The sequence below is a fragment of the Gallus gallus genome, chromosome 27 (genome assembly GCF_016699485.2).
Source record: "Gallus gallus isolate bGalGal1 chromosome 27, bGalGal1.mat.broiler.GRCg7b, whole genome shotgun sequence".
Lineage (NCBI taxonomy): Eukaryota > Metazoa > Chordata > Aves > Galliformes > Phasianidae > Gallus > Gallus gallus.
The window spans coordinates 948,311-969,892 of NC_052558.1; the positions used below are offsets into that span (position 1 = coordinate 948,311).

Below are 21,582 nucleotides of genomic sequence, written 5' to 3' on the forward strand. Positions count from 1 at the left end.
ACGGCTGGTGTGGCCACGGAGGGGCCCCGCTGGACACCCCTGATTGAATCACGGCACTCGCCTCATGCCGAGGGATAATGGGACACTGCTGTGCTCAGACAGTGTGTGCTGATGTCACTTTGTCCCCAGAGCAGGGCTGCCACTACAGGACATCTCACCACCCCAAACCAGTATGTCCCCACAGTAGGGCCGCCACCCCGAACCACTGCATCTCCGTGGCACAGTCACCACCCCAAACCACCATGTCCCCATGGCACAGCCATCACCTCCAAACCATCAGATCCTCATGGCGCAGCCACCATCCCAAACCATCCTGTCCCTGTCGGCATGGACACCAGGTCCCCGTGGCATGGCCACCACCCCAAAACATCATGTCTCTATTGGCACAGCCACAGCCCCAAACCACCCTGTTCCCATAGCACAGCCACCACCCCAAACTACCTCATCCCTACTGACATGGCCATGAACCCAAATCAGTGCATCTCCAGGGCGCAGCCACCACCTCATACAACCGTGTACCTACCAGCACGGCCACCACCCCAAACAACCACATCCCATGGCACAGCCACCGCCCCAAAGTGCCACGTTCCCATGGTGCCAGCACCAGGAGCATCACCCCACATGTGCAGCACCACGCGAGTGGGGACAACATCCCGAGTGGTCCACGAAGAGACCCTAGGGTGATCCCCATCCCCATCCCCTGCTCGTGGGTCACGGCAGCCCCTCAGCCAAGCGAGCAAAGCCCCATTAGCAGCTGAAGGATGGGGAAGGACAAAGCTGAGAGGCAGCATCTCCTCGTGCCGCGCGCCTGCCGCTCTCTGCAAAGGTTAAGCAAACAGCAGCTCTCACAGAATCGATGCGCAGCCGAGCCCGCGGCTGTTTGCTCTGCAGAACGAGGCGGAGGTGGGCGGCCGGGGGGCGCGGAGGGGCCGCGGTGGTGTGGGGCACGATCAATGCTTGTGGGGCACGGGGATGGCGCAGGGGCACGGGGCTGGCCATGGCCCTGCTGCCGGCTTGGAGCTCGTTAGGGAGGATTTGGGATTTGGAGAAGAGAGCGAGCAGGCGGTGGTGGGGCTGCGGGATGGGGTCAGAGCTGCTCTGTGCCTCAGTTTCCCCTCCACAAGTGAGGAGGTGCACATCTGTGTGGGGATGTATGTGCACATGTGGGCGTGTGTGAGCGCATGTGCCTGTGTGCATGGGGGAGCTCACACGTGCACACAGGTGTGCAATGCCCATGAGCTCACCAAGGTGGGTGTGCCATCAATGGGCTGCGAAAGCTCCTGTGTGGGGCTTCCCCTGCTGCTGCCTACTGCCCTGGGGGCACCTATCCACCCACAAACCCATCCATTATCCATCTGAACAGCCACCCTTCCTTCCTTCCCTCCTTCCCTCCTTCCCTCCTTCCTTCCTTCCCTCCTTCCCTCCTTCCCTCCTTCCTTCCTTCCTTCCCTCCTTCCCTCCTTCCCTCCTTCCCTCCTTCCTTCCTTCCTTCCCTCCTTCCCTCCTTCCCTCCTTCCTTCCTTCCTTCCTTCCTTCCTTCCTTCCTTCCTTCCTTCCTTCCTTCCTTCCTTCCTTCCACATGTCTATGCATCCATGCATGAATGCATCTATCCACGTTTCCATGCATGCATTTGTCCATCCTTCCACCCATCTCTCCACCCCTTCATTCATCCACCCATCCACCCTTCTATTCATCAGTCCTTCCATCCATCCTTTCATACCTTAATCTCTCCATCCATCCCTCCTTGCATCCTTCCATCCCTCCAGACCTGCAGCCCCTCCAGCACTGCGAAAGGGCACTGTGACCACCTTGTTGGGCAGCAGTGCTGATTAAATGAAGGTGTTAATGAGTTTTCTAGACGAGCGATGATCTGGTATGGTGTCTAGGCACTGTGACAGCAACATGGAGCTGGAGAGAAAGAAACAGAAGGGGAAACTGAGGCACAGTTCTAGCACAGCACTCCCTTGTCCCTGCTAAGTGCCTTGGCCATGATCCCAGCCACCACGCACCCACTGCAGACCAGACACCCCACTGGCTCTTTGGTTGCCTGCTTGGCTAGAGTTGTCCAAGGTGGCTGGTGGGGCTGGCTGGTTGGCTAGGAAGCTGGCTATGGGCTAGCCGGCAGGTGGCTAGCTGGTTGGTCAACTAGCTGGTTGGCTGCTGGTGGGTGGCCAGGCGCTGCGCTGGTTAGCTATCGGGTTGACTTGATGGCCAGTGGGCTGGCTGGTCGGCTAACTGGCCAGTTGACCATCAGGCTTTCTGGCTAGCTGGGAGGTCACTTGGCCAACAGGCTAGCTGGATGACTCGGAGCTAGCTGGCCAGCTGGGCACGGGCCAACCCTCATACTCAGCCCAGTGCTGGGCAACGCCCCCCATCCTATGGGGTGACCCCGGCGCAGCTTTGGGGTGAGGCTGGGGCAGTACATCCCCCTAGCCCATCCCCTCTCACGGCCGCTCATTACAGAGGCTGTGGGCACAGCAGGGCCACCACCCTCCCACCGCTTGGCAATTAAGGGCTGCCAACACCAATACTTAATTAGAGCCTGGCTGATCGAGACAGCCGGTGACTGATGGAAAATCACTGCTTGCCTGGCAGCGGGGGACAGGGACGGGGTGGGCGGGTGGGTCCAACTCGGGGACCGTGGGGACGCATCCCCCAGTGGGTTGGGGACCGTGCAGTGACAGGGGTGGCAGCCCACAGGATGTGCAGGGGAGTGGCCGTGGCGTGAAGTGACGCTGCGTGACACCCCACGGGCCATGCAGTGACAGCAACGCTGGGTGACACCCGCAGGCCACGCGCTGACGGCAACGCTGTGCCATGCGCTGCGGGACGGCGGTGACGTGACGCTGGGTGACACCCGTGGGCCATGCAGTGACATGGCACTGTGTGACACCCCATGCGCCAGGCAGTGACACTGACTCCCTGTGACAACCCATGGGAGCCGCAGTGACACTGTGTGGCACCCCGTGGCCAGGCAGCAGCAGTGACACCCCGTGCAGCGCGCGGTGACAGTGACACCGTGTGACACCCACGAGCGGTGGCGCCGCGGGGCTGTGCTGCAGCACTGTGCCACGCGTGCAGGACCGTGCGGAGACGGTGACACTGTGATGCTGCAGGGACCACACGGTGACAGCGACTGTGACACCGGTGCCACACAGTGACACCACTCAGCCCCCTCCTCCTGTCCCCAACGGCCCCTCCCCGGGTGTTGGGTCCCAGCCCGTGCCTGGGGACAAAGAGACACTGCGCTGTCCCACAGCCTGGGTGCCTCCACGGACCCACGCTGGGTGGCAGCCACCAGTGTCACAAGCACGAAGGTCTCAAGCAGGCCTCATGTCCTCAGATGGATGCGCATTGCCCTTCGGGTTCCCTCCAGAGCCATCGATTGAGCTGTCGATGGCACAGAGCTGAGCCATTTGTCACCGGTGGGGACAGCCGCTGAGTGCAGGGTGCCCCCGAGAGGGTCAGGGATGTGGCCACGGGGTGTGTCCCCAGCCCGTCCCCAAGGCTGAGGGACATGGCAGCCAGAGAAGGGCACGCACGGTGGGGGACCACAGGTGGGTACCCACGGGGGATGCAGCATCCAATTCCAAAGCCATGCACTGGGCTCAGTGTCCTCCCCACGGGTGCCAGCTGTGCAGCCAGGACACAAGGTATGAGCCCACCGCAGCCCCACAGCCGGGCACCGCACACCCCCATCCCCACGCTGGGCAGCACTGCGCCTCTCAGCCCCCCTGAAATCAGCCCTCTCTCGGCCCTACTAAACTCATTAGTGCCTGGGAAACGTCAGCGGGGCGGGAGCAGAGCGCCAAATGTGATTACTGTGCCAGCCTCACTCCCCCCGGCCTCATCGCAGCCCCATTTATCGCAGAGGCAGTGAGCCGGGAGGGAGGAACGCAATCAGTGCTTATCTCTGGCTTAGCCTGTCCTGCTCCAGCTCTGATTTATGGCTTGCTGGGAGGGACTCCCGGCCCCGACATCACCACTGCAATTAAAGGCACATTAAAAAGCAGGAGAGGGGCATGACGGAGGGTTATTGCTTGTGCCGGGATGCTCAGACTAAGCAGCCCGGGGCTGGGACCCGCAGGTCCCCACAGCTACACTAAACGTGGGACCAGACACCCCACTGTGCTCGGTGCTCAGGAGCCCAGAGCTGAGAGCAGAGCTCAGGGCCAGGGCTGAGCCACGGCCCTGCAGGAACAGAGGCTGCAGCGCTCCTGGGACCGGGACCGGCCCTGCATCAGGAACGCATAAATGTGCTCGTAAGCTTTGCTTGCACACAATGAACTTTACAGAGCACAGCCGTGCCCCGGCATAGGAACAGCCTGGGAGAAGGCCAGGAAAAGAGCAGCGCTGCAGCCCGGAAATCTCAGAGCCACGGGGAACTGCCTGCTGGTTAGTGCTTTATTAAAACAAACGCCAAGAGCCAGCACCTGCCTCGCCCAGGCTCATGCTCTCCAGCAGTGCCTTTCCATGGGGCAGCTCCCAGGTCTCAGACCCTCTGGGGGTGCATCAGACCCTCAGCATCATCCCCCTTTGGAAGGTAACACTCACAGGGTTGTTTAGGCTGCAGAAACAAGGGGCAGAGGAGCTGCGAGCAGCCAGCTGTACTCCCAGCCATTGGGAATGACATGCTGCTGGTTCCCAACCACAGGTTTAAGGTGAAAGAAGGGGAAATCCCATATCTAATCACTGGGGATCAACCTGGGGACACCCAGCAGCAGGAACCAGACCTAAGAGCTCACCTATTCCCCCCATAAAGAGATTGCCAGGGAAGAGGCTGAATGCCTGAATGCAGATCTCCATGGGGCTAAGAAGGGCCTTATCCCCTCCAGGGGAGCTGTCTCACCCCACAGATGGGCACCAGACCCTGAGCAGAGAGTTAAAGAACAGAGATGGGAGAAAACTCACATTCACCTTGGGAAGTCAGTAGGAGAAACCTCACCCCACTGTCTGCATTCAGCTGGCAAAGCTCATTAAAACAGGTGGCCTTTCAGTGCCCTTTTCAAACCTGGAAATCCAGGCCTTTGGAAAACAACTGAGAAGAAAAAAAAAAAAAGAACCCTAAAAAAGGCGAATTAAGAGATGAAATGCTGCAGCAGGATGTACAGCAGCCCTCCGAGAGCGGCCACGGCCGTTCCCACCGCCAGCCGTGCCCAGAGGAAGTCCAGGGAACCCTCCAGCCTCGCGTGCAGCCTCAGCACCTGCTGGCGCGTGCTCTCACGGTCGCCGGAGTTGTCGATGACGTGAGTGGCCATCCTGCGCTTCTCGTCCAGCGGCAGCTGCGAGGCGATGCGTGCTTCGGCCTCAGCCTGGGACAGCCCGCTCCTCTTCCTCAGGCGTGCCAGCTGGGTCTGCGGGTCGCTGCGGGGCAGAGGGCGGCGCTGAGAGGGGCAGGGAAGGCTGGGGTGGTGTCCCGGTGCTTGCGGCGCACACGGCACTTACCAGTAAACCAGGATGGTGTGCTTCATGAACTTGGTCAGTCTCTTGGTCTCGAAGAGCAGAGGGATGTCGAGGATCACATAGCGGTAGCCTGCAGGAACGACAACACCCCCAAAAGGAACAGCGTTACACAGATTCACAGCAGCCTCCCACGTGCACTGCAGCTGCTCCAGCAACACTCTGCAGCTCCACGAGTGCAGCTGCTCCGAGAGCCCTCCTCCCTCTCAGACAGAGGAAACGGTTTCATTCCAAGTTTCTGCAGGGGGGAAAAAAAAAAAAATCAACAACCAAAACCCTAACCTGGATGATCTCAGACCAAAGGTGAAGCTGCTGAAATATAATGAGGAGATGAAACAAGAAGCTCAAATGGAAGCGGCAGTGCGGTGCTGGCAGGAGCAGCAGTCACACGTCGTCGCCGGCCTCTCCAGGGGAGCAGTGCCCACAGCAGAATGTGCTCTTCTCTCTTTCAGCTGTCCGAGGCTCTGCCAGGCTGCAGTCAGTTAAGCCGATGTTTCCCGGCTCATTTTCCAGCTTAGTTTTCTTCCCTTCTGGAAAGCTTTAGCTGAGCAGTTCCACTTTTCCCAGAGAGAGCAAGGAGATCCTTGCAGACAGCTCTGCTGGTTTACAAAGCCAACGCTCCCCAACCAACCAGGCCATGGCAACAAAAGCCTGACAAAGGCACAATCCCCCAGCAAACCACCATTTTACCAGCATCTCTATCCAGAGATGCTTCTCGCTGCCCTATGGCTTGATCAATAGAGCCTTCCTTACAAAGCAATCCTCGGAGACAGCATCCAGCTATCCCAAATCATTAAAACCTGACTAATGAGGACAAAGCAGCCTGCTGAACACACACTGCACTCTCGCCAAGGGGCAGGACGGGGTCTTCCTTCCAACTCTGCAGTTCTGGGTTCAGAACTCGGTATGTTTTGGCTCCCAGCTCTCCTGCCTGTTGTTTCCCTCGCCTTCTGCTCCTTCCACCCCAAATCTTGGGGTCCCCGCACAGCCCTATTCAGCTGTCATGCAGCTCAGCTACGATAAGCTCCACAAAACCAGACTGACTCTATTAAGACATCCTTCTGTCTACACGGAGACCTCCAAAACAGCTGGTGATCTTATCTGGCATTTGATTAGACCAAGTCTGACAGCTGTATTTGTTATATTTATCAGGGGGAAAAGCGGGACTTTGGAAAGCACAGCTGTCAGCCCATTTCTCACCTTATCGAGACTAAAAGTGCTCTGCAGCTTTCATCGAAGCCCAGAGAGGTTGGGAGCGGGGAATAATATTTGGCCATTTCAGAAGGTATGACATTATCCAAAGAGCAATCTCCAAAGAGGCCTCACAATGCCTTTCTCAGGCCCTGCAGATGTACTTTAAGCCACGGAAGAAGAATGCGAAGGGCAGCAGTGAAAGGCAGGAAGGGCAGTGATGAATACTCGGAACGCCGATGCTAAAGGCCACCAGCGGCGGAGCACAAAGGCCGTCACTCAGCGCTGGTTCTGTCCCTTTCCCTGTCCCTTTCTCCACGTTGACATGGAGAGCAGAGTGACTGGGGACAGCCAGCAGCCCCCGACGCCCTTACCTAGCACAAAGTACTTCAAGACTTGCTTCAGCATCTCCTTCTGGATCTCGGGGTGGGTGATGGCGTTCAGCAGCCGCCGTTTCTCCGGCTGGGAGAAGATGATGCTTCCCAGCGCCTCGCGGTTGATCTCTCCGCTCTCCAGGAGGATCTCGGGGCCGAAGTACCGCACGATCTGCTGATAGGCCTTCAGGCGGGGCTGCACCACTGGTAACATTAAACAGCCGGAGGTCAGAGGCAATCGCACAGCACAGGCAGCTTTTGCATCAGCGATCGGCCTCAAATGAGGTTTGCTCATTAAATAACAGAGCTTGAGAGCGCATTTGCCTGCCAGCACGCACCGGCAGACACCTGGCACCGGCGCTGCGGGCAGCACTCTGCAAACTCTCAGCCCGAGGTCCCTCCGAGGGCTGACACCTGGGGATCGAAGCGCTCTGCGGACATTAATTCAGCGCCACGACCGCCTCGGACGTGCCGCACCAACGGCTCCGGCTGTCACAAAGCTGTTGTGCTGCTTTTAGCCTCAGCCACCACATTCTTTGTGAGAACGAATGCAGCAACTGTCTCAGAGATCAATTCCCAGCAGGTATTCGGGGGGACTCAGACATTAAACGGGCATCAAAATCACCAACAGAAAGGATGAAATAATAAAAACGTAATTAAGATCAAGCTGAGGCTGGCCACAGAGAGTGGCAGAGCAGATGTAATTTCCTCTCAGAAATCCAGGAACGTTGCCACAGGTTGTAACCGTGGGCCAACCTAATAAAAGTCTTTAAGACCAATTTCTTTCTCCATCGGAATTTCACGTTGAGGCCGTTTCAGGGTGGGTGAGATCCATACAGTGAGCACACACACATAAAAAAGGAATTGGAGAAAAACGAAGCCATTGGTAGAAAACTGACATCAAGCATCCATAGTGTTTTCCTATGGCCTCCGAGGGCTCTGAGCACCTCTAGCAAATTTCCAGCACCTCCAGGGGAATTACAGTGCAATAAAACATGAGAGCATCGCAGCTTTGAGTGGCTACATGGTAAGTTCTTCAACAAACAGAAAAGCACTCCAGAATGACACAGCCTGCACCGCTGCTCAGCTGCAGACCCAGCGCCTGGATTTCTAAGCAGGAAGGCACAGATGTGCAGGAGCACAGGCTGAATTCCCTCTGAGCTGAGATCTTTGCAGCCTCTTTTTTTTTCTTTTTCTTTCTTTCTTTTTTTTTCTTTTGAGCACATTAAGGCACAAATGATTTTGTGGATGGATTTCTCTGTATTAACACCCAGCACCGGGGGAATTCTTTCAGCTCAGTGATACCACCCAGCGTAACTGAGTTACAGGGTAAGGTCCTGGGGCTCAGGAGGTCGGATCAGCCCACGGAACCCACAGTAAGGAGAAATGCATTTATTTTGCCAAGAGCTTGCTTTCAAAGCTGGGAAGCACTGACTGCATTGCACTCCTGGAGAGGGAAACTCAGGGCAAGATCTCCCCTGGCATTTGTTATTAGGACATGATCTTTTTCTTTTTCTTTTCTTTTCTTTCTTTTTTTTTTTTTTATTAGAAATATATCTTAGTTCCAATCCCCTGAGACAGCTGCTCCACACAGCCCCACCGGCTGGGGGAATGGGAGGGAAGCAGATCTAATGTACCCAGAGCACCCTCTGCCGTCTGCGCGTCACCGCACATCAATCCCAGTTGTCAGGGGAACATCGGGGAGAAAGATCAGCTATGCAGAACGAACCCTCTCTGGCAATAACATCAGCATCAATCACGGCACAGCCCAGTTCCCGGAGTACGGCCACCACCGTGCTCTTCCCCGATGCAATTCCACCCGAGAGCCCGACCAGGAACATCGTGCTCTGAAATAGAAAGAGAGAGCTGAAAACGTGCCAGGAAGAGGCTGTTTTGTTCATCAAATATTTATACCAACAGGCAACTTCATTCAGAGCCCAGTCATACATTTTCAGGGAGTCACCGAGACATTATTAGAGTCTTGGCACCCTTCTGAGCTGGGTACCCATGCTGAAGAACAGAGCCAGGTTAAACAAGGCTTCCCCAGAGCATGGGGATTCTGGCTGTGCCTCACCTACAGCATCCCAAATCAGAGGACACCAACACATCTGGCAGGATGACACGGGATCAGTGACAACGGGAAGAACTCACCCAGCACTTCAGCCCACGAGGACAGATAGTGAGCTCTGCTTGATCTCAACAGATGGGGAGCAAGAGGAGACAAGCTACCTCTGACATAATCGGGACGCAGACCACGGGAGCCTGCAAGTAAATCGCATCTCTGCATTACCTGGAAGCCAGCACTGTCATCGACAGCATGCACCGCATGGACAGCGCGACGGATGCAAGAAATCAGGGCTCTGAGCAGTGAGCTCGTGGCTGTCAGCTCACAAAGAGGCATGAGAGGCACAGCCCTGTGCCTGCTGATAGCCCTGGGGCTGGTTCAGCCCCTTTCCAAATCAGCTGAGAGCGGCTCCATCCCCTTAGCAACCACATTCCTGGAGTGGTGGGCTGCTCTTCGCCACCCCTTATCCTCCTCCTGGCCAGACCAGGGGAAACAGCCGCTCCTGGAGAGGCACCTGCCCCAAACCCTGATGATCTGTGTGATTTCAATGCTTCCTTTTTGCTAGAAAAAGACACCTGTGTCACGACTCAGTCCCACAAATGGGACCCAGAGAGGGCTGGATGCGCTCAGCAGCAGCTGAAGGCAGTTCAGCAGAGGGAGGAAGTGGGAGTTAAAGCAAAGAGAGGAAAGCCAGCAGCACCTGCCAGCAACTTCACTCCGTGGCTGCTGAGAGCACACAGAGCCCAAAGCAGCACCACGTCCGCTCTTCCCTTCCTCTTGGCAAACAAATGGGGTTAACTCCAGCAAGAAGGGTGAATTCAGAGAGGTCAGCAACAAACATCAGTGATCTCCGGGAGGCTGATGTAAATCCTGAGCTTTGTTGCCAAGTGAGCATCTGACCCCCACGGAGTATTCCCCCCCCCCCCCCCCCCTCACCTTCAGAGTGGGCTAGGATCCAGCCCTGGATGTTCTACGCCCTGTGATGTGGGCAGGGCTGGCGTGGGGGAGTGGAGGGGGCTCAGGCCATCAGTACACAGCTTCGTAGGGAGGAAACTCTTCTCCTGTGTTTAGAAAGAGAACACTCTCCTGCCCATGTAAAGTAAATGCAGCATTTCTAAGCGCAGTAACCCCAAGCTGTGGCCCCATCTGGGACCTGGTCCCAACAAACCTATTTCTGTCCTGTGTTACATGATCCCAATGAACCTCTGTCCCTCTGTTACGTGGTCCCAACAAACCTCTTTCTGTCCCTCTGTTACAGACCTCAGTGAGCTGACAGCTGCAGGAATTACTGAGGGGTAAAGGAGCAGTGTGAAAGGCTGGCATACAAAATGCAGCCAAATGCAGTTTGTAAGCACTTGTACTGCCACAGAGACCATATGAGACCCGTGGTGTGAGGTATAAACGTGCTGTGAGGTGTAAATGTTTAATGATAGTGGGTTTGATTTGTACACAGGGGCCGATCATCCCTTCCTGCAGATGGGCAGGAGACAGATGCTGCTTTTCCCCCAGAACAGAGCAGTTTGGGGCGGCGCTGGCCTGCACCAATTAACCAAACAAACAAGAGGAAAGCCAAAACCAGGGGGAAAAAAAAAAAGTGGAAAATTCAATGATTTTACCACACAGAACAGAGAGGCCTAATGGTACACATCTCAAGGAGCCGGGTTTGAAGGCCAAGGTGCACCAACTTCACTCCGAGCCCAGCTCCAGGGGCTCGGCAATGACAGAAAATGAAATTAAAAGGGAAAAAATAAAAAATAAATCATGATCTCAGCGTGGAAATCCGCAGCCACACCCCCAACCGCAGCCCCTCAGCCGGGCTGAGCCAGGCCCAGAGGCTCGCCCCCTCACGCACTCACCCGCTGCCGGCTTCGCGCACCACGCAGTGTAGCGCACGCCGATTGGCTGGGAGGAACTGAGAGTGCTGCCCTCAGCCAATCAGCGCCGCCCGCTTTGGGATCGGTCCGACCCCTCGAGCAGAGAGCGAGTGGGGAGCGGCAAAGGCTGACGGGAGTTGTAGTTCCCGCCCGCGCCCGGTCCGGCCCCCTCCTGCCCGCGCGGACTACCGCTCCCGGCATGCCCCGCGGCTCGCCACCCAATCACAGAACGCTTTGTTGTGGGGGTGCGGCAGCCGCCGAGGCCCCGTTTCAAGATGGCGGACGACAGTGAGACAGCAGTGAGGCGGCCGCTAGCGAGGCCTCAGCGGCCGTCGGCGGAGGAGAACGACCACGAGCACTGCAGCGACTGCGAGAACGAAGCGGAGCGCGGCTCGAAGCGGGGGTGAGCGCGGCGCGGGGGCGGCCGCGGGGCCCATTGAGGTGGGCAGCGGCCGGGAAGTCAGCGCCGCCCCGCCCCTTGCGCGCGCTGATTGGCCGGCAGATAACATCGCGCGCTGCGATTGGGCGAGCCGCTTGTCGGTCGGCATGGGGGCGGGCCGTTCAGCTTCCATTCACTCCTAAGCGTGAGAGCGTGTGCTGAAGCTGCAGGGTCGGGCCCGGTCGTGGCGTGGATGGGAGTTGGGCGGGGGGCGGAGACCTCGGGGAATCTTGCAGCTTTATGCCGAATTCTGGGTGCTTTGTGTCGTTGGTGCGTGCCATCCTGCTGCCTCCAGCACCCGCTGGCTCCTACAGCATCACCGTGCCACCCAGTGCCACCCAGTGCCACCTGCTTGGCACCCATCAGAGCAGTGCTGGGGGACACGAGGTGTGAAGTGATGACACAGTGACACAGGCAGTGATCTCACACCATTCACGCTGAGGTTTTGTGCCTCTGCATGGCACATCCGAGCCTCACCAGGCTCCCACCTGCATTGTATGAAGGGCCTTTCTCTCCCCATCAGCAGTGATCTTGCCTGTCTGGTAATAAAAGGTCATGCAAGACGTATTACAGAGGCTGTTTTACAGCAGCCCAGATGTGCATTTCTATTTTATTTGCCTCTTGGGTGTGGCATCATGTCTCCTTTTAATGGGTTTAGCCATGCTTGGAAAGGTTTCTCTTTTCCTCTGCTCTTACATGATTAGGTTTGCGGGAACCAGAGCCAAGCAGAGAGCAGACATGGCATTTAATCACTGTTACTGTGCCTTCTCAGTGTGATTTCCCAGTACAGCTGTTCAGATGAATGGTGGCTGATGGGTGAGCCGTGGGTTAGGAAGGATTGGGTGCTGTTGAGCAAATCACAGAGTCATTAAGTTTGGAGGAGTCCTCTAAGATCATCCAGTCCAACCCCAACCCATCCCCACCATGCCCACTCATGGAACATTAAGGCTGGAGAAGACCACTAAGATCTCCCAGTCCAACCCAAATCCATCCCCTCCATGCCCACTCATAGAAAATTAAGGTTGGATAAGACCTGTAAGATCATCCAGTCACACCTCAACCCGTCCTGATGTCCACCAACCGCATCGCCCGGTGCCACATCTGCAAGGGCGTGAGGTGAGCGCTGTCCCCAGCACAGCACAAAGGGGCGGTGTCTGGGAGCAGTGCCTGGGGCTGTCCCTCTGCCAGTGCCCAGTCTGTGCTCGGAGCCATCAGCTCTTGGCTCGAGGCTGTAGGAACTCAGCACTATTACTGAGCGATAGCAGCACTTCCTTTCCTTTTAAGGACAGGAAAGAGGAATTGAGATCCCCCGCCCTGGTTCTGTGTCAGCACTGGGAAGTGCCTCTCTGTGGTGAAGCACAGAGTTCATTTTCCAACAGAGAATCACACTTTCATGTTTATTCTCATTTCCTTTGTGTGAAAGCAGTGTTTTGTTTCTGGTCTGCTGCAGAATGCATCGCAGTGATGATGTGTTGCTGCCCTGCACTGTGACGTCCCTGCCATCTGCCCGCCCCCACAGCCTAATGAGATTACCTGCACCCAATTAGCCACACTCGTTTGTCAGGAGGATTTTCCAGTGTCTAAATGTGGGACAGACACAGCTCCTCATCTGTCACCTCTCTGATTTCTAAGCATGGAGGAGTTTGAGGAGTTGGAATCGTAGAAAGATTTTGATTTGAGGGAACCTTAAAGCTCATGCAGTTCCACCTGCCCCCACCTCGGCTGATTGCCAACCACCAGGTCAGGCTGCCCAGGGCCCATCCAGCCTGGCCTTGGGCACCTGTGAAGCCCACCCAGGTCCCTCTGGACGGCAGCCCTTCCTCCGCTCGGAGCAGCCGCACCGCTCAGCTCGGTGTCCTCTGCAGCTGCTGAGGTGCACTGATCCCATCCTCTGTGTCACTGAGAAAGGGATTGAAGAGCACCGCTCCTAAGATGGAGCCCTGGGGGACAGCGCTCGTCACCGCCTCCACCTGCACATGGAGCCACTGAGCACAGCCCTGTGGCTGCGGCCATCCAGCCAAGCCTTCATCCAGCTCGGAACCCATCTCTCTCCAACGCAGAGATCGGGACGCGGTGCAGGGCCGTGCCAGAGGCCTCGCACAACTGCAGGCAGCCACAGCAGCCGCCCTCCCGTTGTGCAGCGATGCCGGCGCTCCATCGTGGGCGGCTCAGGCGCGCTGTGCCCGCGGTGACGCCGTGCTGGCTGCCTCCCGTCGCCTCCCCTTGTGCCTTAACATCTCTTTCAAGAATCATTAAGGTTGGAGAAGACCTCCAAGATTGCCAAGCCCCGCCACAACCCGTCCCTGCTGTGCCAGTAACCCGTGTCCCCAAGTGCCAAGATAGTTCTGCTAGCACAGCCGGTGTGCCTTTCTCCACCCATGTTATCTATCAGAGCAGCTCTTGAGTTGACGAGATAGGAGAGGAAAAAGGCTGTGAGCACATCTGGGAGAGCCACGGGCTCCGGGCAGAGCTGTCTGTTCGTTGACAGATGGGCTGGAGAGCAGCCCCGTGCACTGCGATTGGGGATGTTTGCAATTCTGCAGGGCACGGGGGTTAATTTGGGGAGTTAGAGGGGATTGGGCACGCTATTTGTTTTGCTAAATGGACTTTAAAATAGAAAACACCTCTAACCATTGGTATTTGCTTTGCTAAGTGGGTTTAAAATTGAAAATCCCTCCAAGCATGGCTGTGAGTCCCAAGGACTCAGGCGTAGCTCCCATTCACCGCATTACGTTTCCTCCGTGCTTTGCCTGATGGGCTGCATTCATTCCCCAGCTGAATTCAGCTAACGCGGAACACTCAGCTCTGGTTTCCTCCTGCTCACAACATCTTCACTCAGAAATCAGGGACGTTTTTCTCCCCTCTTCTATCTGTTGGTAGAATGATACCACTTGGGCTGAACTTGTTTGCAGGAGTTTGGACTGGAGCGATGCTGCGTGGGTCCCTGGACCGAGGAGGTATCCATGCACACAGATCTCTTGGCTTTTGGCGATGGGGTTCCTCCTGGTGTGAAAGCTGCTGGAGCCTCTAACTATGGGGGCAGGGAGCCTTTGGTCCTGGCCACCAGCTTGGGTGGCCCCAGTGCATCCAGAGGTCCTGGTCCTCAGCTGGAGGACAAGGGAAGGAAGGGGACTGTGAGGCCAGGTCTTGGAACAGGGAGCTTTTCTTTTCCTTAGAGTGTTTTGGAGACTGTGTAAGTGTCCTCAAAAAAAAACCCAACACCAAAAACAAACCAACCCAAAAGCTGCAATGATGTTTCTTTTGTTCCCTAGTGGCTTGAGTCCAACGAATGACAGCGGAGCCAAAAAGAAGAAAAAGAAACCAAAACGGAAGAAAGAAAAAGGAGATCAGCCTGACCAGGCTCAGGACCAGCCAATGAAGGTGAGCATCTCAAACCTTTCAGGGCAGTCAAAATGATCCCAGTGCTGACACTGCCTGCTGTTGTATTCAGGCACTTGGCTGCTTGAAAGCCTTCAGATTTAGAGTGATTTCCTGGCTCGGTGCATGGGAATTCCCACTGCTGCGGGAGGTGTTGCTGCAGGGTGAATGCAGCCCGTTGCTGGGTATCGAAGCCAGCTCCACTGAAAGGCTCAGACTGGCGCCTCTCAGCTGCTCTTCCCAAAATCAGAGCGGGGATGGCAGGGAACGGCCGCTCTGTGCCACCGAGCCCGGCTGCCAGCACAACAAACCCATTTTCCTACTCTTGGACAACGTTCCCTGGTGTTGATTTTTGCTTAATTAGCATAAGAACAGCAGCAGGGACTGTCTGCCCCTCTCGGCTTTGCCCTGGACTAGCAGCCAGAGCCTTGGGAAGGAGCATGGGGGGTACAGGGCTTGTCCCTACCCTATTGGTACCCCCCAGCACTCCTCACGAGGAGCTGAAACACAGGCCTACAAGCTCAGCATCCTCATTTTGTCCTTTTGTTTTTTTTTTTCCCTCAGGTCAACTCTTTGCCTGCTGAGAGGATCCAGGAGATTCAGAAAGCCATTGAGCTCTTCTCTGTAGGCCAGGGCCCTGCCAAAACCATGGAGGAGGCCAGCAAGCGCAGCTACCAGTTCTGGGACACGCAGCCAGTACCCAAGCTCGGTATGTTCCCCGTAGCCCCCAGGCTGTCCCAAGAAGCCCTCCCAGGAGCTGGGAGCATAGTATGTAGTTGTTGTTGTGGCTGCAGATGGTCTGCACAATCTTCCTGAGGCAGTTCCCAACCCCTCTTGCTGCAAACACTACGTTTGATTCCCTTTTCATGCTGTCAGCATCCGTCCGAGGCTTTGTTTGGTCTCAAAGGGCTGTTTGCTGGAAGTGATACCCAGCTTTGGTCCCTCTTTGTGCTTGTGCTGGGAAATCATTGTGGAATACCGCAGGCACAGGGTTACTGAGGCAGCAAAGCCTGGCTTGTGTTTGCCCCTTTCACCAGAGGATCCTGACGTGGCAAACAGCGCTTCTGTGCCTGTAAACCCCATTAGGTGGGAGGTACAGCGTGAAAGGGGTGGGGAAAGAGAGGCACCAAACAGCCACAGTGCACCAAACTGCTGACTGTGCTTGGACTGACTGCCCCGTTGTCCATCTCGGTGTTTTAGGCATGCAGCATTACATGCACGAGGCTGTTTAGGGCCTGGTAGCAAATGGCTGTAGAATTCTGGGGCCAGATTTCAGATCTCTGCTCAAAGCAGAGTGCGCTGCCGTGGATGAGCACTTCCAGAAGCGGAGGTGTGATGGGAGCAGTTCATGCTATGGGCTTTGTTTGCCTCCTCATTGCCTGGAAACTCTGTCAGTGCCATTTGATGGCAATTCCTCACCACATCACTCTGGTGTGCTTCTCTTGACAGCCACGCTGCTGTGGCTGCTTTGCCTGCACGAAGGCTGAGGTGCAGAGTGCCCAGACAAGGTGCCATGGGGATGGTCAGACAAGGTGCCATGGGGATGGAGGTAACTTTCATAGTTCCCTGCTCTCTTTGGCAGGAGAAGTGGTGAACACCCACGGCCCTGTTGAACCAGACAAGGACAACATCCGCCAGGAGCCATACACTTTGCCCCAGGGCTTCACCTGGGACGCGCTGGACCTTGGGGACAGAGGCGTGGTGAGTAGGGGCAGCTCAGTGTGTGAGTCCCCATCGCACGGTTCAGTGCTTGGGTGGCTGGAAGTGATTTTTGGAGTGCTGAAGCCACACCAGAAGTGTTCAGGGTCCTGGTTCAGGGCTGCTGGCTTTAGCAGTTGAACGGTGCTGGTTGAATAGCTCGCTTGACCTCCTTGATCTCTCCCTTAGCTGAAGGAGCTGTACACGCTGCTGAACGAGAACTATGTGGAAGATGATGACAACATGTTCCGCTTCGACTACTCTCCTGAGTTCCTGCTGTGGTGAGTGGCAGCGCAGCCGCAGAGCAGAGGGTGTGGGATGCTGCTGGCTTAACCCCGGCCGTAGCACTGCAGCTGCTTCCCAGTGACCCAGAGCTGCAGGATGAAGGTGACTGCCAAGTAACGCTGCCAGCAGCAGCGCTTAGAGACCTGTTACAGCTGAGCTGCTGTTTCCTTGGGGCGTTCATGAATCGAGGGATGCTGATTTCCTCCTGTGCCACTGATGGCCTTGGCCAGAAGGTGCAGCAATGCCTCAGCATTCCTGCATTGTCACTTTGTGGTCGCCTCTTGTCCTTCTGCCTGGGTGTCTCGGTGGCCCGGAGCAGGTTTGGGGATGTATCAGGGAGGTGGGATGCAGCAGAAGGTGCATGTAGGACCTTGGGTGTGCTGTGACCACCAGTGTATGTCTCTTCTCCAGGGCGCTGCGTCCCCCAGGCTGGCTGCCCCAGTGGCACTGCGGTGTCAGAGTGGTCTCCAGCAAGAAGCTGGTTGGGTTTATCAGTGCGATTCCTGCCACCATCCACATCTACGAAACGTAAGTGCTGCTCAGATGAGTTTCTCATCCTGTCCTTTGGTGGCATTCCAGGTCGATGCCCTTCAGCCATGGAGATGCTTGGCTCCTTGGAGGACAAGGTGGGGGATATTTAGGATGGGCTGCAAGGTTCTGTGCAAGGATGCCATGTAGCCGATAGCCCTGAGGGCTGTTTTCACCACGAGTGAGATCAGCGTAGAGCTCGGCCCTACAGAAATCCTCCAGGGCTGGATGGAGACTGTATTTCCTGGGAAAACCTTGTGTGGCAGCTACAAGGAGAGCTCTGCAAAGCCAGACCTTGCCCCTTGGCCTCCCATGGGACTTGTCTGTGTCTTGGGGGAGTTGGAATTAAATTGCTCAAGGCGTTGGACCCCGGTCAGCACAGTTGGGTCTCACGCTCTGCGTTGTTTCTTTCCCCAGAGAGAAGAAGATGGTGGAGATAAACTTTCTGTGTGTCCACAAAAAGCTGCGCTCGAAACGAGTGGCCCCGGTCCTGATCCGTGAGATCACACGGAGGGTTCACCTGGAGGGGATCTTTCAGGCTGTTTACACAGCAGGAGTGGTGCTGCCAAAGCCTGTGGGGACATGCAGGTGAGCTCCGTTTCCCTGAAAAGATTTAGGACCGATGAAAAGCCCTGCAGCCCGCCCCTTGCCGTGCTGCAGAGGATGGGGATGGCTGCACTTATCGGTGTGGGGCAGCACACATCAGCCCCAGCCCAGGTTTCTCCTCCCTGCAGTGTCCTTCAGGGATTATCCCAGCAGCTTTGCTTAAGCTGCTCCTTTATCACAAGGCAGGAGGCTCTGCAGCACACGCTCTTGTTTTTCTCTCCCGGAGCTCCTGGCCGTCCCCTTTGCAGTGTTCTCGCTTGCCCTCTCATGGCAGCTTTGAGAACCTTACGCTCCTTCCCGCTGCCCACGAACAGTCTCCCCCAGCAGATGTGTTTGTGCAGGTACTGGCACCGCTCCCTGAACCCTCGGAAACTCATCGAGGTCAAATTCTCCCACCTGAGCAGGAACATGACTATGCAACGCACCATGAAGCTTTACCGGTTGCCCGAGGTGGGTGAGCTGGGAGTTGGGTACACACAGACCTCACCTGAGGCTGAATCCTCTGTGTGGAGAACTGGCACTGGTTTATGTAGTAAATGGCTTTATCAAGCCATTAGATTTTATTTAATCGTTGCTTATTTTACCTGTGTACCTGCATTTTGAGGGCGAATCCTCGCAACCAGAGGATCCCTGTGATCTTTTGTTTCACGGTGATTCATATCCCGTCCTCCTGGTAGAACAGGAATGCAGATGTGACAGCCTTCATCTGTCCAAACACAGCCTCACAGTGACCTTGAGTTGGGTCAGGCCCTCATTCCTCAGTCACACTGATGGGTTCTGTCGCCACAGTTGTCCTGCTGGGGAACTTCCCCATCTGGATAGAGGAGAAAAACAAAGCGTTCAGATTGCCACCACCTGCCCTGCCCTTGTTTGTTTCCTTCTGGTGGTGGGAGCTGCGTGTTTCATTTGGAGAAGGCTGCTTTTCTATAGCTGCTGCTTTTTGAGCAGAAAGTCAGACCCACATCTCAGCTCAGAGGCATCTGGGGAGTGAAGGCAGTCCTTTGGGGACAAAGCTGCCCTATAAGTGGTGCAAATGACTTCTCTTGCTTTCTGCAGACCCCCAAGACCCCCGGCTTGCGGCCGATGGAGCACAAAGACATCCCTGCAGTGCACAAGCTCCTGACCGAGTACCTGAAGCATTTCCACCTGACGCCCGTCATGAGCCGAGAGGAGGTGGAGCACTGGTTCCTACCTCAGGAGAACATCATCGACACCTTCGTGGTGGAGGTGAGCAGGAGGAGTGAGGCGGGGCTGTTTTCTTGGGATCATCTTGGTGTGAGCTGCTGCAGGGCGCTGCTTCCTACGCAGGGGCTGCCCCAGCTCTCAGGGAGCCCTTAGAATCATAGAATCGTTATGGTTGGAAAAGACCTCCGAGATCACCGAGTCCAACCCCAACCCATCCCCGCTCTGCCCACTCCTAGCACTGTTAAGGTTGGAAGAGACCTCTGGCATCACTGAGTCCCAACCCATCCCCACCGTGCCCATCAACCACGCCCCTGAGTGCCACATCTCCACATTTTTATGGCAGGGAGACTAAAAGGGCGTTTGCAGAAGTGGCAGAAACAGAGTGATGCATTTGAAATCCAGTCCAAGGCCATAACTTCAAACCCATCCATACAGCACGTACAGCAGTCCGAAACTGAAAACCCCATGTGGAAATGCAGGGAGTTTCACCCCTCCAGGAGGGAGCTGGGTGGTCCGAGAGCAGAGAATAGAACAGATTGGTGCTCCCATTCTACAGTTTAAAGGCTCTGGGCAGGCTTTAACCTGGCCCTGACACACTGAGGTGTCACACTTTTGCCTTTCAGAGTGCCCCAGGGGAGGTGACAGACTTCCTGAGCTTCTACACGCTGCCCTCCACCATCATGAACCACCCAACCCACAAGAGCCTGAAAGCTGCTTACTCCTTCTACAACGTCCACACCAAAACGCCTCTCATCGACCTCATGAGCGACGCTCTCATCCTCGCCAAGTCGGTGAGCACAGAGGGGCTGGGCGGCTTGGAGCCTCATCATCCTCATTTTTTGGGGTGCAGAGGGCCAAAGAGGGGTCAGGAAGCGCACACACAGGAGAACTGACCAGCACGTAAGCTGATGGCTTTGTGTTTTGCTCATACAGAAAGGATTTGACGTCTTCAATGCACTGGATCTCATGGAAAATAAAACTTTCCTGGAGAAGCTGAAGTTTGGGATCGGGGACGGGAACCTGCAGTATTACCTGTACAATTGGAAATGTCCCAGCATGGCACCGGAGAAGGTGAGTGGGGTCCTCCAGCCCAGAGGATGTGTGGGATGGGCTCCAGAGGTGGGGAACTACGGCTGAGAGGAGGCTGTGGGCTGGCAGATACACACAGTGGGTGCAGCAGTCCCTTCTCCATGTCTTGAGTGCCACTGTGCAGCACTATGGGCTATGTGTCAGCCTGCTGCAGGACACCATGGTGGGGCAATACCAACAGGAGCCCCTCTGGAGAGAGCAGAACTGCTCCACCACACAACATTGTGGCTCAGCATCCATCCTGCTCACTGGGGGTCCTGGGTGGGTTGGGAACCATATGTGGAGCAGCCCTGGAGAGCCAGGAGCCGTCCTGCTGTGCAGCACAGTGCTCCTGCAGTCTGCCCACGTGGCGTCACAACAGCTCATTAATACTTCTGGCATTCATTAGGATCTCTGCCATCCCAAATGCAGGAGAGCCTGCAGACAGCTCGTTAGAGGTGTGAGGTCTGACAGGTGTGGAATTAGGGCTTTCTGCCACCTCCTCCAGCTGTGAGGTCTGGGCTGATCTGAGTCGCACAGGGTACAAATCCATGCACTTCAGCACAGCTTTGCTCCATCACTGAGCTCACAGAGATGCCTGCAGGGCTGCTTGAGCAGCTCCTCACCCAGAGAACTGATGGGTTTGGGGCTCGAGCCCTCCCAGCAGCGATGGGGAGGGAGTTCCATCCATCCAGGCTGGGTTTGAGGTAGCACACAGTCACTTGTTGCTTGTGACCCACATCTCTTTGCTCTCCAGGTCGGACTGGTGTTGCAGTAAATGACCCTGTGAGGATGGCACGGTGTCACCGAGGAGCCTGGCCCAGCTGAGTGTGGCTCCACGTGGAAGTGAGCCAGCCCTGCCAGCCCTGACCGATGTCACCGACTGCGTCCCCAGGCACTGGCAGTGCTCTCCTTTGTTTTGAATTAATTGCATCCTCCTAAAGACATGATCAAGGGAATGTAACTGCTGAAACTAGCTCATGATTGGCATATAATGGAGTTAACGGGTGAATAATAAAAGTATATATTATATATATTTTAAATCTTTCCTGTTCCAAACTGGCACGAGTGCATTCAGCTGCTGAAGGCCACCACCTCCTCCTTGGTGCCATCCCTCCCTGCTTGGGAACACCTCGATGTTTGGTTTTAAGGGCTATTTGTGCAAGCAATGCCTTGTCCCTTCTCCTCCCCAGCCTCGGAGACTCGAACCCTCAGTGCTCACCAGGGCGAAGATGCAGGGGACCCAGCTTGGAACACCTCCTCATCTGCCACCCCATGCCACCTCGGCGTGCTGTGCTCGGATGCTTTTCTCTCCACGCCATCCAAGTCTGGCCTGCGTGCCCTACAACGTGCCATCAGCCTTCCTGGGGGCTCGGCCTTTCCCACTGCCCCAGTGCCTCCTGCACAGGCTCAGAATCAGGATTGGATTC

The 21,582-nt window shown here is 56.0% G+C and overlaps 2 protein-coding genes and 1 long non-coding RNA gene across 11 annotated transcripts; 1 reads left to right on the plus strand and 2 right to left on the minus strand.

Annotated features, from left to right (window-relative positions):
* Positions 1 to 1,507: 1,507 nt before the first annotated feature.
* Positions 1,508 to 10,980, minus strand: DCAKD (dephospho-CoA kinase domain containing). Of its 9 annotated transcripts, XR_005842016.2 has the most exons (7): positions 10,948 to 10,980; positions 8,756 to 8,873; positions 7,027 to 7,230; positions 5,447 to 5,534; positions 5,206 to 5,365; positions 4,919 to 5,039; positions 1,536 to 1,909 (listed from the first exon to the last, which is right to left on the minus strand). XR_005842016.2 is itself a non-coding variant. In XM_040653416.2 (6 exons), exons 2-6 carry the CDS (start codon positions 8,865 to 8,867, stop codon positions 1,856 to 1,858), a joined length of 618 nt encoding a protein of 205 aa, XP_040509350.2. In that variant the 5' UTR covers positions 8,868 to 8,873; positions 10,948 to 10,980; the 3' UTR covers positions 1,508 to 1,855. The 9 variants fall into 9 exon arrangements, 8 of the variants coding, with proteins under 8 accessions (XP_040509350.2, XP_024999866.3, XP_015154764.1 ...); XM_040653416.2 differs by lacking the exon at positions 4,919 to 5,039 and having other exon boundaries at positions 1,508 to 1,909; XM_025144098.3 differs by lacking the exon at positions 1,536 to 1,909 and having other exon boundaries at positions 4,388 to 5,039.
* A 221-nt stretch (positions 10,981 to 11,201) lies between these two features.
* On the plus strand, positions 11,202 to 21,195 carry NMT1 (N-myristoyltransferase 1). Its single transcript, XM_418088.8, has 12 exons — positions 11,202 to 11,368; positions 14,677 to 14,785; positions 15,347 to 15,491; positions 16,365 to 16,483; positions 16,670 to 16,761; positions 17,177 to 17,293; positions 17,711 to 17,881; positions 18,241 to 18,349; positions 18,956 to 19,126; positions 19,708 to 19,875; positions 20,018 to 20,155; positions 20,910 to 21,195. Exons 1-12 carry the CDS (start codon positions 11,241 to 11,243, stop codon positions 20,928 to 20,930), a joined length of 1,488 nt encoding a protein of 495 aa, XP_418088.1. The 5' UTR covers positions 11,202 to 11,240; the 3' UTR covers positions 20,931 to 21,195.
* LOC121107701 lies at positions 11,972 to 12,553 on the minus strand. The gene is made up of 2 exons (XR_005842019.2): positions 12,438 to 12,553; positions 11,972 to 12,249 (listed from the first exon to the last, which is right to left on the minus strand). It is a non-coding gene; the product is annotated as an uncharacterized LOC121107701 (long non-coding RNA).
* Positions 21,196 to 21,582: the final 387 nt, after the last annotated feature.

Coding starts and splice junctions, on each gene's coding strand:
- DCAKD (XM_025144099.3), bottom strand. CDS start 9,427: ATGCCTCTTTGTGAGCTGACAGCCACGAGCTCACTGCTCAGAGCCCTG. Junction 7,231..8,755: donor TGATGTTATTGCCAGAGAGG/GTTCGTTCTGCA, acceptor TAATGTTACCAG/TGGTGCAGCCCCGCCTGAAG. Junction 5,535..7,026: donor CTTGAAGTACTTTGTGCTAG/GTAAGGGCGTCG, acceptor TCGTTCCTGCAG/GCTACCGCTATGTGATCCTC.
- NMT1 (XM_418088.8), top strand. CDS start 11,241: ATGGCGGACGACAGTGAGACAGCAGTGAGGCGGCCGCTAGCGAGGCCT. Junction 15,492..16,364: donor GCAGCCAGTACCCAAGCTCG/GTATGTTCCCCG, acceptor TCTCTTTGGCAG/GAGAAGTGGTGAACACCCAC. Junction 19,127..19,707: donor TCGACACCTTCGTGGTGGAG/GTGAGCAGGAGG, acceptor TTTGCCTTTCAG/AGTGCCCCAGGGGAGGTGAC.